At 51.4% G+C, this 14691-nt stretch overlaps 1 protein-coding gene across 2 annotated transcripts in view; it reads right to left on the reverse strand.

The window, feature by feature from the left end:
* Positions 1-2194: 2194 nt before the first annotated feature.
* WNK1 (WNK lysine deficient protein kinase 1) overlaps positions 2195-14691 on the reverse strand; it is a 59786-nt gene continuing 47289 nt past the window's right edge. Inside the window, exons 20-32 of one of the 2 annotated variants that reach the window (XM_069965158.1) lie at positions 14543-14674; positions 13069-14459; positions 12524-12607; positions 12237-12323; positions 11818-11887; positions 11632-11705; positions 9848-10431; positions 8629-8819; positions 8364-8543; positions 7799-7891; positions 6130-6171; positions 4789-4976; positions 2195-4707 (exon numbers count right to left, since the gene is read on the reverse strand). In XM_069965158.1, the coding sequence (XP_069821259.1) occupies positions 4399-4707; positions 4789-4976; positions 6130-6171; positions 7799-7891; positions 8364-8543; positions 8629-8819; positions 9848-10431; positions 11632-11705; positions 11818-11887; positions 12237-12323; positions 12524-12607; positions 13069-14459; positions 14543-14674 (3425 nt within the window). In that variant the 3' untranslated portion in view covers positions 2195-4398. The remainder of the gene's footprint in view (positions 4708-4788; positions 4977-6129; positions 6172-7798; positions 7892-8363; positions 8544-8628; positions 8820-9847; positions 10432-11631; positions 11706-11817; positions 11888-12236; positions 12324-12523; positions 12608-13068; positions 14460-14542; positions 14675-14691) is intronic. The other variant, XM_069965150.1, reaches the window with a different exon arrangement.

Below are 14691 nucleotides of genomic sequence, written 5' to 3' on the forward strand. Positions count from 1 at the left end.
ATAATATTACCGCTTTATAAAGCTTTGGTGCGGCCCCATCTGGAGTATGTCGTCCAGTTTTGGAAGCAGATTCATAAAAAGGATGTTCTAGAGCTGGAGAGGGTACAAAGACGGGCAACTAAACTAATAAGGGGAATGGAGCATCTTAGTTATGAGAAGAGATTAAAAGAATTACATTTGTTTAGTCTGGAGAAGAGACGTTTAAGGGGAGATAGATTAACTTATTTAAATATATAAATGGCCCCTACAAGAGATATGGGGAAAAGATGTTCCAGGTAAAACCCCCTCAAAGGACAAGGGGGCGCTGCCTCCGCCCCCGGAGAGACAAGGGGGCGCTGCCTCCGCCCCCGGAGAGACAAGGGGGCGCTGCCTCCGCCCGGAGAGACAAGGGGGCGCTGCCTCCGCCCGGAGAGACAAGGGGGCGCTGCCTCCGCCCGGAGAGACAAGGGGGCGCGGCCTCCGCCCGGAGAGACAAGGGGGCGCGGCCTCCGCCCGGAGAGACAAGGGGGCGCAGCCTCCGCCCGGAGAGACAAGGGGGCCCTGCCCTCGCCCGGAGAGACAAGGGGGCCCTGCCCTCGCCCGGAGAGACAAGGGGGCGCTGCCTCCGCCTGGAGAGACAAGGGGGCGCTGCCTCCGCCCGGAGAAAAAAAGGTTCAATCTCCGGAGGCGACAAGCCTTCTTTACCATGAGAACTGTGAATCTGTGGAACAGTCACCACAGGATCTGGTCACAGCAACAACGGTAAAGGGCTTCAAAACCGGCCTAGACAAGTTCTTAGAGCAAAATAATATAAATGCATATGTATAGACCCTATCACCCCTCCCCCTTCCCTGTATGTATAGAACCTATCACCCCTCCCCCTTCCCTGTATCCATCCCCTCCTTGGTTGAACTTTATGGACATGTCTTTTTTTCAACCGTATTAACTAGGTAACTATGATTTAGTTCACTTTCCTGGCACTTTAGTTGAAAATTAACTGATCTTCAAATTACCAATTCTTCACAATCACTAAGCTGTAGGAGTCACTGTGTTGTGTGCATTATTCTCTTACATATATGCTCAACTCATTTACACGTTCCGCACACAGTCCGTATACAGCAGCACAAAGATAATGAATCACAAAGCCGGGGACCCCGTTCTGTTGCACACTGTCCATATATACGAAACATGTAAGTGAGCCCTAAGGCATGTGACAGCTTCTCAGCTCCAGAGCTCAAGTCCCTCCAACAGGTGATACAAGTATAGTCAGTACATCTGGTATCAGCACATGTCTGCCTCGTATAGGATTTCCTCATATTATAATCTGTCTGGTGTGAGTGTGTGTAGTCTGCCCACCCACTAGCCACCATCACATACACATGCTGAAGCCATGATGTGCAGTGATAACCGTGACTTCCCAGATATAGGAACTGTATAGGCTTAGTCTATAATAAGGAGGACATCTAGTCAGGTCTGTAACTAGAGGCACCATTACTACAATAGAAGAGACTTCTGTTACATCCTACATGCAATCTGTGCTCTGGTTATGCCGACTACATTAGCCGCGGTGTATGCCCATGTGCCAGGTCACAGTGTAGCCCCGGCCTATAAAGCTGCTGCATACACAACTTGTATTGTCAGTGCTCTGCAACCTACAACATACAGAAGACCTGCGCTACAGATGTGCGGTAGTTGTCCACAGCGCACGGACCTCTACATAGTGATCCTTGCCGCAATAGCAGGGCCATACTAGGACCTGGGTATATAGTATAGTCTGCTATTTGGGGCTGCATTAGACATGTGAATGACGTCTTATAATCAATCCCCTCATTGTGCCATAGCCTAGCGCAGGTTATACATTACAGACCCGTTCCACTGAAATACACACGCTTGGCCATCAATTTTATAATTCTCTCACGTCAGGCGCCTCTGACATCATCGGTTGGGTGACTGTGTGTTTCTAAGGGAGAGGGAGGTAAGTTGCTGTCAGCTTGTTTCTTCTGTCCCTGAGAACACTCAGCTGGGTACGCATAGGTATGTATGGGAGGTCAGAGAGCCCAGCAAGGGGTGTTTGTGTGGGGTCTGCATGTTGAGAGCCTCATCCGTTGCTGGAATGAACAGAGAAGCACTCGTCCCTATATATCCCATGCACTTGGTTTGTGACAACAGCCCAGAACGAGGGTCCTTGTAGACTATGAGCAGTCGGAGACACAGGTAAAATAAGGCTTCCTTTATTAGTTTTAATATCAGACTACAGAGGCGATAAAAAGAGAAAAAAGTGCAAATTTGTACAGAAAGATGCAGGACAAAAGTGCAAACGGGAAAATTCACAGCTCCAGGGAATCCCACAATCTCATTGAATACAGTGTTAAATAATGTCAGGAAGCAGGTCTCATCTCTGGGGAAGGGGTGCGAGGGGTGTACATATCTGCTAAGAGCTCAGTAGCTTTATACTTTATTATTATTATTGTGTCCACAGGAAGGAGGAGGAAGAGGAGAAATCAGTGGAAAATAATCCAAAGCATGCACAAATTATATGAAGAAACTAAAAGATCTCAAACCTAATAAACTGGAAGGAGAAAGGAAAGATTTCAAATAAATATCAACCTGCTGCCTAATAATCCCTTATCGTCAGACCCCTCTGCTGTCCAGGGCCGCTCAGGGCCGCTCCCGCCCGCTGCCGCACACCCTACAACCTGTGGAATGGAGGATCTGCCGCTTACAGAGCACTTCAAGAACCTTACCGAGGAACTATACAGGGACAGAAAATGGCAGTGTCTGCACCATCATCAGGATACATGCCAGGCTACTCCAAGACTTCAGAGGGTGCGTACAATGAGCCCTTGTCCTGGTCAGGATTATACATTCACTACAAGGAGCAGGTAAGAGTGACTCGCCTAATATTCTATTTGTTCTCAAACGTCTCACAGTTTAGGATCTAGATAGCACAACTGGCTTAAAGGGGTCCTCTGCTTAAACCATATCACCTACATCTGTAGAAGAGAACCTAATGGAAGTCGGGAGCGGAGGACTCCTTTAAACCACCGATGCGGTAAATATGGCAAATCTAAGTGCTAAGTGTTGCATAGAACAAAACAACGAGAGAGGAACCTAGAACATCGTAGCAAGACAGACCCGAGGGCAACCTAGAACATCACTTTAACAAGCTGCGACTTTACTGAACAGACGGAACGTCAAGTCAATCATGTGACAACATTACAGATCCGTGCAATTTCCTGCGCACAACGCCGCTTCAGCCCTGGTGTAAACTCAGATATGCACCAAGCAACTCGACACAAGTAATACTGCTCGCAGATTATACGTCTCTTCAAAGTGCGAAAAAGGAGGTTTTTATTTATTTTCAAGTATAAGATGCTGCCACGGAAGTAAAATCTGATATATGTGGGGGAGGGGGGACACGACGGACCCTCCGCTTCACTATCTTTACAAGATAAAAAATGACGTGAAAAACCATTACAAGTACAGCGCCACCTATTGTCTAACTTCCTTGAACACTTTTCCTTGGCGTCTCCACGTCACGGACACTGAACAACCAACAACACAAACCACTTAACACGACAATGAAGTCTCCACCTGCTGCCACCACGCTACATACGGACCTGACGCCGACGGACCCCGATTCCCCCCACACACACGTCTTATAAAAGGAACTCCCAGGTTCTCAAGGCACTAAAATACACAGCGGAAGAGATTTTATTTGTGAGGGGGATGGAGGGGTTTAAGTTAACTTTGTACAATTTTACATTCACTTTAAATCTAATAAAAGGACAGAGCAAAAAGTTTGGGTTTTTTTTGTTTTGTGACTGATTAGGAGGTGGGAGCGGGCGGCACCGCGGCGGTGGCAGAGTGTGACCCTGGAACATTCTGCTATTTATTATCATATTACTACTGTTGTCCAACAACATAAATATATTATATATCACAGTGTATCCACATCAGAACTGATGGCAGAGTCATTGTCCTCACCGAACTTTGTTTTAATTATTTTATGTTTAATATACTTCTATATATTTATATATTTACTTTATTCCATACATTGTAATGCTGCAGTCAATAGCCGTTAATAGTTCTTTTATCTGAAAGCGTTTATGACCTATACCGTAGCGCAGAGAGGGCGCTCTCTCTCCCCCCTCTCCCTGCTGCCGGGCTCAACGTTCCCCTCTCTGCCCCCAATCTCACGTCACCCCGATGGTGCACGGATGTGGGGGGGCCCCCCCCTCTGCAACCTTTAGGGAGATGGAATGAAGCCGCCTCCCTAGGTGGGAAGAGGCCGCCAAAAGATACAAAGTCCTTGTGGGGCTTGTAGTGGCCGGGAAGAAGGTGCCGCGTTGTGGCTGCAGCGAGCTCTCTCTGGTCTCCACCAGAACTTGGTCAGAAGATGGCTCAGCCGTCCCCCTGCTAGGTAGTCCGCAGGTTGGATCCTTGGGGGTTACTGATGGACTTCTGAAGGCTGCTAATGTTAAAGGTCTGTAAGGAAGAAGTCACAGTCGGAGGAAACTGGCTGAGGGATTGGGAAGGTTGCGGCCCGCCGGGTCCACTCCATGGAGCTTGGAACGGTGTGCTTTGGAAGCCGAACTGTTGAGGGCAGATTCCTTTGGGGTAGTGAGCCAAGGAGTTCGCAGAGGCCGCAGGTATCGAGACTGGGACCCCTAGGGACGGAGTCAAAGACACACAGGGAGCAGAAAATTTCCGAGCCATACCAGGTCCCTAAAAAAGGAACAGGACACAGATGAGAAAACCGTATAACCACAGCGCTATGTCGCAAGCTAAGGACCTGCCACCTCTCACCTCATAGCTGGGGTGGCCTGACTTGCTCTTCTTCCCAGTCAGATTCATGGCGTCCCGAGCCCAGTTGTCCACCAGTTTGTGCAGGTCGTCTGTAAAGGTTCCCTTACGGCTGGAGGTGGAGGCTGGGGCCGTGTTCGTCTGAGGGGCCGGAGTACTGGAAGGGGCAACAGTGTTGGTGCTGCTCGTCCCTGCAATAGAGGACACAAGATGTCAGAAATGATGGGTCACAAGGGACCATAAAAAGGAAAGGCCTTCTTTCTGAGATGTCTCGGATGTGATGACATCTACTGGCAGTCATGTCTAATGGAAATGCTTCTACATGATTAGTAACAGAACGGAGGACACATTATACACTGTGCAAACTCCGGTTTAGTGCAAGTTATGGGTCTAGCGCCCCCGTCTGGTCATATTTTCCAGGAAGTTACACTATAGAGCAGATGCATGACTTATGTTCACCTGAGCACCTTTATACTCCAGAGCTGCACTCACTACTCTGCTGGTGAGGTCACTGTGTACATACATTACTGATCCCGAGTTACATCCTGTATTATCCTCCAGAGCTGCACTCACTATTCTGCTGGTGAGGTCACTGTGTACATACATTACATTACTGATCCTGAGTTACATCCTGTATTATACCCCAGAGCTGCACTCACTATTCTGCTGGTGAGGTCACTGTGTACATACATTACATTACTGATCCTGAGTTACATCCTGTATTATACCCCAGAGCTGCACTCACTATTCTGCTGGTGGGGTCACTGTATACATACATTACTGATCCAGAGTTACATCCTGTATTATCCTCCAGAGCTGCACTCACTATTCTGCTGGTGGGGTCACTGTGCACATACATTACTGATCCTGTACTGATCCTGTATTATACCCCAGAGCTGCACTCACTATTCTGCTGGTGGGGTCACTGTGTACATACATTACATTACTGATCCTGAGTGACATCCTGTATTAACCTCCAGAGCTGCACTCACTATTCTGCTGGTGGGGTCACTGTGTACATACATTACATTACTGATCCTGAGTTACATCCTGTATTATACTCCAGAGCTGCACTCACTATCCTGCTGGCACTGGGGTCACCCATACCAGGCACTAAGCACAGGTGTGTACACAGCCTTGATGCCGCCATCTTTTCTAGAGACAGGTGTTTATACCAGGGCGCTCCCAGATCCTTCAAGAGCGTCGCCCTTCATCAGGCCGAGCACATGGTGACCCAATGCTATGATCAGGTGACCGCTGCGTAGCACCCGGGTATAAGCAGGGATGCGGATCAGGATGGAGGAGGTCACATGGTACACAGATAGAGATATAAAGGATAATTACTACAGAGCTGGTTGCATGGACAGACTTTTTTCACCATCTTCCCTGAAGCAGAAAGAGAGAGAAAAAGTGTTAGCACCAAGCCGGCATCCCGCGATCCGATACAGGGGGAGAGGGATCAGAGAGTAAGATGAAGCCAGCGGTCGGGGGAGGGATCAGCCAGAGCGCAGGCGGCATTCAGCAGAACATCGCGTCCGATCGGCCAGACACCCACTCAAAGCTGCAGGTTAAGCACAAGCCTCAAAAGGGTAAAGCTAGGAGAAGCCTCCTGAGAAGAAGGGGGCAGCAGAATACAGAAGGCCGCAGAGGTCAGCTGGAGAAGAAAGGGTTAACAGAAGCTGCTGCCGCACCAGGATCCGAGGAGGAGAACGAATAAAATGTCGCTCCAAGGACAGCGATGTCAAACCTGCCCGCCCCAGGCATGATGGGAATTGTGGGCGGCAGGTTTAACACCTTATAGGTCTCACTGATCGTCTACAAATAAAGCTTAATGGATGGACAGACCTCCAGCAACGTCCATCTGAGGGCGTGTTACATCTGTATCCAGTCAGGACAATGCTCTGTGAGCTCAGCACATGTGAGCTCTGTCAGCCATCAGACTGGATACAGCTGCGAGAAGCCAGGAGGCGTTCTTATCCTTCCAGCATCAAGAACGTTCCAGATCAATGGGGAAGTGAAGCAGACAGCACAGAAGCGGCAGAGCTATGATCATACAGGACTCAGAGTGATGAGGTCATCACACCACTGGATGACATCACTAGTTACGTTATGCTGCTCATAGCTAGCGGCACTGTCACATGAGTTAGACGATCCAGACAGAGGAGAGGACAGGAAGGAAAACTGCACATAGGGACCCAGGACCCTACAGCTCTCTGCTGCAGAGCAACATGTTCCACTGTGCATGCTGGGACTTCTAGTACGGTTTATAAATACTGTTCCTAATACTCGAGAAAGCAAACACTGTCTAATCCACCAGCGCCACCTTAAGGCCAATTTGTATATTGGCTGAGGAGGGTTTTCATCCTTTATGGAGTTTGTTTTTTAGGTAATCGTTCTCCCCTCTCCCCCCATACTCTAGGCTTGTGCTGAGAACCGCACATAGATACAGCATTTTTGGTATATACCTTTATAAAAAGTGTGTGTCTAAAATCGCTTTTATTCTTTCAAATCATCATCATCTGCTGTATGTCCTGCAGGAAGTGTATTCTCCCCAGTCTGACACAGTGCTCTCTGCTGCCACCTCTGTCCATGTCAGGTTTTCTATGGGGATTTGCTGCTGCAGGAGATGAGCGCCCCATCGGTTTATAGTGCAGAGAGCTCAGCCACTTGGCAGCAGGAATACACGACTTACCCCCCGCTTATTGTTCACTGCTCCTTATAAACTACAGCACAGATTACATCTGAATCTGAAGTGTGAACAAGGCCGTGGAGTTATATCCTGCAACGTGTGGCTCTCCAACAGCTGGTAAGCCGCAGGTGGGATGCTGGGAGTTGTAGTTCCACAGCAGCGAGTCATCTGGGATACGGTCAGAAGATTCCCAGATCCTCCCAACTTTCCTGTCTGCCCCCCTGTCCTATGAGGAAGCCAGATCAGTGTCAGTTTGGGAGCGGGAAGCATGCGAGCGGGAAGGAGGGACAGAGAGAGACAAGGAAGGAGTAAAGAGTTACACACAAAGAGCCAAGCAGGGCGTACTGAGAAATCGCGTCCTCCTGCCGGCCACTTTGAAGGAGACCCGCTCTGACCCGCAGTTAAACTTGGCCCAGCCTGTGATGGGGAAAACGGGATAAAACAAGAGAGACAAGAAGGACAGACAAAAAACACAGAGCAGAGACAGGTCACATGACAGCCACATGATACCTGTGCCCCAGCAGCACAGAGGATTTACAGCAGCGAACCTGAGCACTACTGCTACACAGAAAGGGGATCAGAAACTACAGTCATGTGATTAACCCCTTCCCTCCTAGTGTTAGTGCCTCGCCCTTTACCGCAGTACACGGGCAGATCACTAGCGCCCCCACTAGACTTGAGGCAATCTGCAGGTCTCCAGCTGGGGCAAAAGTACAATTCCCATTATGCCCTGACAAGCTGAAGGTATCATGGGTATTGTAGTTCTGTAACAGCCAGAGCACATCAATAAGAGAAGCAGAACTAGACACTGGGGATCTGGATGACCTGTAGTACCATCAGCAGCCTGGAGATGGCAGAGCACCGATGCCCCACTGGATGGAGGTTTTACCTTGTCCCTGTCCTGACAAGCTGGGTGCGGACAGCGCTGCGTCACTGGTAAAGGCGGAGCATAGGATGTCGCTGGAGGGCGAAGGCTTCAGGAGTCCAGAATCACCCGCACAGCTGGGAGGTAGGAGAAGGTTCTGCTGAGGAGCAACTGCAGGCGGAGCGCTCTGTGTGGACAGGTCACCTGCAAGGAAAGGGCAGCCATATGTAAGGAGCAGCACGGGAGACTGGCGGGGGTTTCCATACTACAGATATACAACATCACATACCTGATAGCTGGGGGCTACGGCTCCCTCTGCTGGATTTACTGCCTTTACCCTTGGTGGGTCTCCTCCGCCGGCCAGAGAGGGGCGCTGCAGGCGGGATGATAACGGCAGGGGGCACTTTTCCTAACGCTGTGTACAGAAGCTCAATCTCCTTCTTCTGCTGGCTGTGCAAATCCTGGATCTCTTTGAGGTGTCTGGAGGCAAGAGATGTTTGTTACACTACGAGGGGACGATGTAGCAGAGCTTAAAGGAGTTGGCCACTTTATAGTAAAATAGGTCAGTACAAAGTATTAGTAAGTGTGCTCAAGGTATATACTGACAGCAGCTCCGTGTGCACTCACTGTATATACTGACAGCAGCTCCCTGTACTCACTGTATATACTGACAGCAGCTCCCTGTACTCACTGTATATACTGACAGTATACACAGTGAGTGCACAGGGAGCTGCTGTCAGTATATACAGTGAGTGCACAGGGAGCTGCTGTCAGTATATACAGTGAGTGCACAGGGAGCTGCTGTCAGTATATACAGTGAGTACACAGGGAGCTGCTGTCAGTATATACAGTGAGTGCACAGGGAGCTGCTGTCAGTATATACAGTGAGTGCACAGGGAGCTGCTGTCAGTATATACAGTGAGTGCACAGGGAGCTGCTGTCAGTATATACAGTGAGTACACAGGGAGCTGCTGTCAGTATATATAGTGAGTACACAGGGAGCTGCTGTCAGTATATACAGTGAGTACACAGGGAGCTGCTGTCAGTATATACAGTGAGTACACAGGGAGCTGCTGTCAGTATATACAGTGAGTACACAGGGAGCTGCTGTCAGTATATACAGTGAGTACACAGGGAGCTGCTGTCAGTATATACAGTGAGTACAGTTACTAATACTGTACACTGAGCAAGTTTACTATAAAGTGGCCAACCCCTTTAAGGGGTTATTGACAAAGCGCAGTTGATAACCAGCAGTACTTTACATTACAATAGTTGCAAGACTACAACTCCCAACAGATTACGACCAATAAGGCGCAGGGAACAGGAGGCGAATGTAGCAGAGCTGGAGGTGTCATCGACCAAACACTGCTCTGATACTGAGCCCTTACATTACAGATGCTGCAGAAATACAACTCTCATCAGTCAGGGCATGATGGGATCTGTAGTTCTGAAGCAGCGAGTAGCCACTGCCTCAGGCCAGGCCCATCGCTCATACACAGGATACTCACTTGTCTCGTAGTCGCCGTAGCTCCTTCTTCAGTTCCTCGTCTTCGATATCAGACTCATTGTCGCTGCTCATATAGGAGGAGTTGAAGGAGTTGCTGAGGCTTTGCAGGCTGACCTTTGAACCCAGAGGGTGTTGTATGACCGGGCTGCCCAGACTGTCATCTTGAGTCGCCCTGGGCGGGTCACTTAGGGTGGCCGGTGACTCAGGGTGGGAGGAAGGTCCGTTCAGGTGCGGTTGCGTCTTTGGAGAGGATGGTTGGGGGCGCTCAGGGTCCGTGCATCCTGCTGAAAGTTCATCTGGAGCCCGAGACACAGAGAAGCGGCCAACTCTGTCCGTGGTTGAGGCGGTCACTTGGAACCGTCCCACCTGCTTAGGGGAAGAGCTGCGCACCGGGGTGTGTGGGAAACCAACACCATCCACAATATCCAATGACCCGGATGCTGCACGCTTTGACTTTACCATGGTGCTCTCTGGGCTGCTGCAAGACATGGACGAGGAGGAGGAGGTGGAAGAGGAGGACGAAGACGTTTGTGGGGGAGGCTGTGGCTCCTCGCTGGGTTTTAGCACATCTGCTGCGACCGAGACCTGAAAAGGCAACGGAGAGATGAGGAGAGAGAGAGAGACAGGTGAGGAGACCCAGAGAGACGAGGAAGAGAGAGAGAGAGAGAGAGAGAGAGAGACAGGTGAGGAGACCCAGAGAGACAGGTGAGGAGACCCAGAGAGACGAGGAAGAGAGAGAGAGAGACAGGTGAGGAGACCCAGAGAGACGAGGAAGAGAGAGAGAGAGAGAGAGAGACAGGTGAAGAGACCCAGAGAGACGAGGAAGAGAGAGAGAGAGAGACAGGTGAGGAGACCCAGAGAGACGAGGAAGAGAGAGAGAGAGAGACAGGTGAAGAGACCCAGAGAGACGAGGAAGAGAGAGAGAGAGAGACAGGTGAAGAGACCCAGAGAGACGAGGAAGAGAGAGAGAGAGACAGGTGAAGAGACCCAGAGAGACGAGGAAGAGAGAGAGAGAGACAGGTGAAGAGACCCAGAGAGACAAGGAAGAGAGAGAGACAGGTGAAGAGACCCAGAGAGACGAGGAAGAGAGAGAGAGAGACAGGTGAGGAGACCCAGAGAGACGAGGAAGAGAGAGACAGGTGAGGAGACCCAGAGAGAGACAAGGAAGAGAGAGAGAGAGACAGGTGAGGAGACCCAGAGAGACGAGGAAGAGAGAGAGAGAGACAGGTGAGGAGACCCAGAGAGACGAGGAAGAGAGAGACACAGGAGATGAGAGGAGAGACGAGAGAGAGACACAGAGGAGACGAGAGAGAGACAGGTGAGGAGACCCAGAGATACTAGGAAGAGAGAGACAGGTGAGGAGATCCACAGAGACGAGAGAGATAGACACACAGCTGAGGAGACCCAGAGAGACACACAACTGAGGAGAGACTAGAGAGGGACAGGTGAGGAGACCCAGAGAGATGAGGGAGAGAGACACAGCTGAGGAGAGATGAGTGAGATAAACCCAGAGAAACAAGAGAAAAAAAAGAGACAGGTGAGGACAAATGGAGAGACAAAAGAAAAGACAGAGGCAGATGAGACCCAGAGAGACAAGAGAAAAGAGAGACAAGAGAAAAGAGACAGGTGAGGACAAATGGAGAGTCGAGAGGAGACCCAGAGAGACTAAGGAGAGAGGAAACCCGGACAGACAAGAAAGTTGAGGAGACCTAGAGAGACAAGGGAGAAAGGCACGAGAGGAGACCTGAAGAGACATCTGACAGACAGCCAGTGTTAGCTACGCACCTGAAATCTCCCCATCTTAAGGACCCCCCCTGTAGACGCCTCCACCTCTGGTTTGGGTTTTACAGATTCTGAAGCTGAAGAAAGGAAAACACAATTAGGAACTGGCCGTAGCTTTTCCCACCATACTGTCCCCATAGATAACAGAGCCGTCACTACCAATGGCTCTGTATACCGTAGCGTACTTACCATCAGCGGGGGGCTGTGAAGCGGCACTGGTTGGCACGGTGAAGCCCGTCGGAGCTGCGGCTGGCACAGACTATATATAAAGAGACGCTATGTCACAATTGATATACACCGAAATCCCAGTAGCGAAAGCAAAGCATAAGCAACACTTCACACCACACGGGGGCGCTGTTTTCTATACTGGCAGAACACACACAGGGTTATGGATATAAGGGATGTGACAAGAGTCAAAATGGATACTGGCACTAAAGATCATTGAGGCTTGGGAAACCTGGGTGACTGCATGTACGGGGTGGACTGGGGCCGAATGGGACGGCCTATGTGTAGTGGTCCTATAGTTGGTTTACCATCTTTACACCCCTAGTGACCCCAGTGGGTATTACAGGAATGACATTCGCCACCCTGGCGGCCATCACACTCACACAGTTGGGTGCAGAGGACGCGGGGACGGTGTCGGGGCTCAGCGTCCTTCTCAATTGGAAATCCAGGTCTTCCAGAGGCTGCTGGGACTGAAATGAGAACCACTGGGGGTCAAGGTTTGGACATCCCTGCCTGGTAGGTCTATCCTGAGCAAGGAGTCAGCCTGGGGGGGCTTGTCCCAGAAGGATCGGATGTGGAGGGGGGTGAGGAGAGCAGAAGACAGAGGAGCAGAAGACAGACATGCACAGGAGGGTTATGGGTACAGAGGAAGAGGAGGTTCATGCGGCACCTGAGTTAGTGAAGGTCCTGGGAGAGGAGGCAGCGGGTCGCCAGGCGGACTGCCCACCATGAGCTCTGCCCCGGCCGGGAGCACCTACAGGACAGGGAGAGTCACAGTGCCATCAGAGGGCCACAACATACACATCACCCCCCACATCCCCATCATTGTCATCTCCTGCCCGTTCCCATCATGCACTGCAGGACACAGAGTTAGGATCAGAGCGTCGGCTGCCAGATACAGATTAGAGAAGAGCATTCCTGTTAGTGCTGAAGATTGAGGCTGTATCCTGAACTATCACTCCCATCATCTACATAGTACATGACCCCAACGAACCCCAGTAATCACTCACAGCCTGTATAATACTTCAGAGCTGCGCTCATAATTCTGCACACTGTCATTGGAAACAGCTTGTAAACACTCTTCACCCCGATCTCTCCATCATCACATGACTGCTCTGTGCAAACCCCGAACAAGCAAGGGATGCTGGGAGATCTCAGCACTGTATATGACCAGGAAGGTGTAACCTATAATCAGGAGACCCTTTAGCTACTTACCGGTACTCTACTGAGTGGTGGCTTGGAGGGAGGGGTCCCGGCTTTCCCTGTGGTTGCCGTGACGACAGGGGCAGACACATACGTGACCGGGGTAACAGCTTGTCCGGGGGTCAGATTCTGGCTCAGGATGGGCACACCGGATGGTCCCAAAGGCAAACTTGAAGGCGGTGCGGTTGTTGTAGGCTTGGTCTGGGATGAGACGGTGGTGGCTGGTGGCCCGGGTAAGGGGACGCCCTCGACTGCCCCAGTAGAGTCTTGGGGGGTGGTACCATGTGGGACGCTGCCATGTTCACTGAACAGCGAGCGCAGCTTCTCCTCCAGGGTTTTGATATCATCAATTCCAGACTTTGTTAAGCTGTCGGCGTCGCCCTCAATGGAGTGAGCGTGAGGAAGACTGGGGACTGTACCCGACTGGGGCAATGGGTGCTGTAGGCTTGGCACTTGATGGCCTACGGGAACAGCTCCTGGCAATGGCACCTGAGAGGACAGGGGTGTGGATGCTGCGCCTGCTGCTTGAGATACAACAGGGGTGGTGGCAGCACCAGGAGGGAGATGTGCTGCATGCATGTGAGGCTGGCTACCAGCCATGGCCAGGCCCGCTGCTGCCACCCCAGCATAGGTAAGCGGGCTGGATATGGGGAGGGTCATACCAGATGTACTGATTGCCATGGAGACCCCGGCTGGCTTCATGCTGCTCTCCAGGTGAGGCACAGTCACTGGCGCACTTTCCACGAAGCTCGGAGCAGAGGTGCTGCTGCTCAGCTGGACTTGTGCCGGTGGTCCAGTGCTCGGGATGACCGGAGCCGACACAGAGGTGTGTGGCAGGACCTCCGCCAGGCTCCCGATGGGCTGCGGTATAGGAGGAGAGGTAAGGGGTTGCTGCAGCGCTCCAGAGGTGATGACGGGAGCAACCGAAGGAGCAGGGGGTGATGTTATAGCTCCAGGGGCAACAGAGACCCCCACAACCAGAGGCAACGCTGGCAGTGAAGACACTGGGAGAGGAGTGGTGGTGGACACAGATACCCCAGCAGAGTCCCCGGTGATAAGGGGCTGGGTAGACACAGCGGTGATGGGAGGCACCGAGCTTGGCACACTGATATGGGGTGCGATCCCTGCACTCACCACCGCCTCCAGAGACTGTGGCACACCAGAGTGCAGGCTGCTGGGGATCACGACGGACGTTGGGGGCAATCCAGACAACCCAGCAGAGAACGACCCGGCCAGATTCGTCAGTGACGTTGGGAACGGGGGTCCAGTCTGGTTGAAGATTGGAGGGGCTGTGCTGGGACCATCGGCCATCTGTGCCTGTCTCATCTCTGCAAAGGCGTGATGTAGGCTGACAGAGGAGGCCGAGTGAGAGAGGTTCATCCCGGGGCCGTGAGATGCCGGGACTGCAAAGAGAACAGGCAAAACATCAACACCTTGTGTATAGGTGGGGCTCACAGAACGGACCACCGCTACCCTCAACAATCACCTGTAAGCTGCGGATCCTGTGACGGGGCGTTAAAGAAGGAGGGCTCCCGTAGCCGACTCTCCGGAACGGGGCTTACGATGAAGCGTCGCCCGGCGGAGTGCACGACTTGCGTGTTCAGGCCTGGGGCCAGGTCTGGAAGAAACACAAAG

The sequence above is a fragment of the Dendropsophus ebraccatus genome, chromosome 1 (genome assembly GCF_027789765.1).
Source record: "Dendropsophus ebraccatus isolate aDenEbr1 chromosome 1, aDenEbr1.pat, whole genome shotgun sequence".
NCBI lineage: Eukaryota > Metazoa > Chordata > Amphibia > Anura > Hylidae > Dendropsophus > Dendropsophus ebraccatus.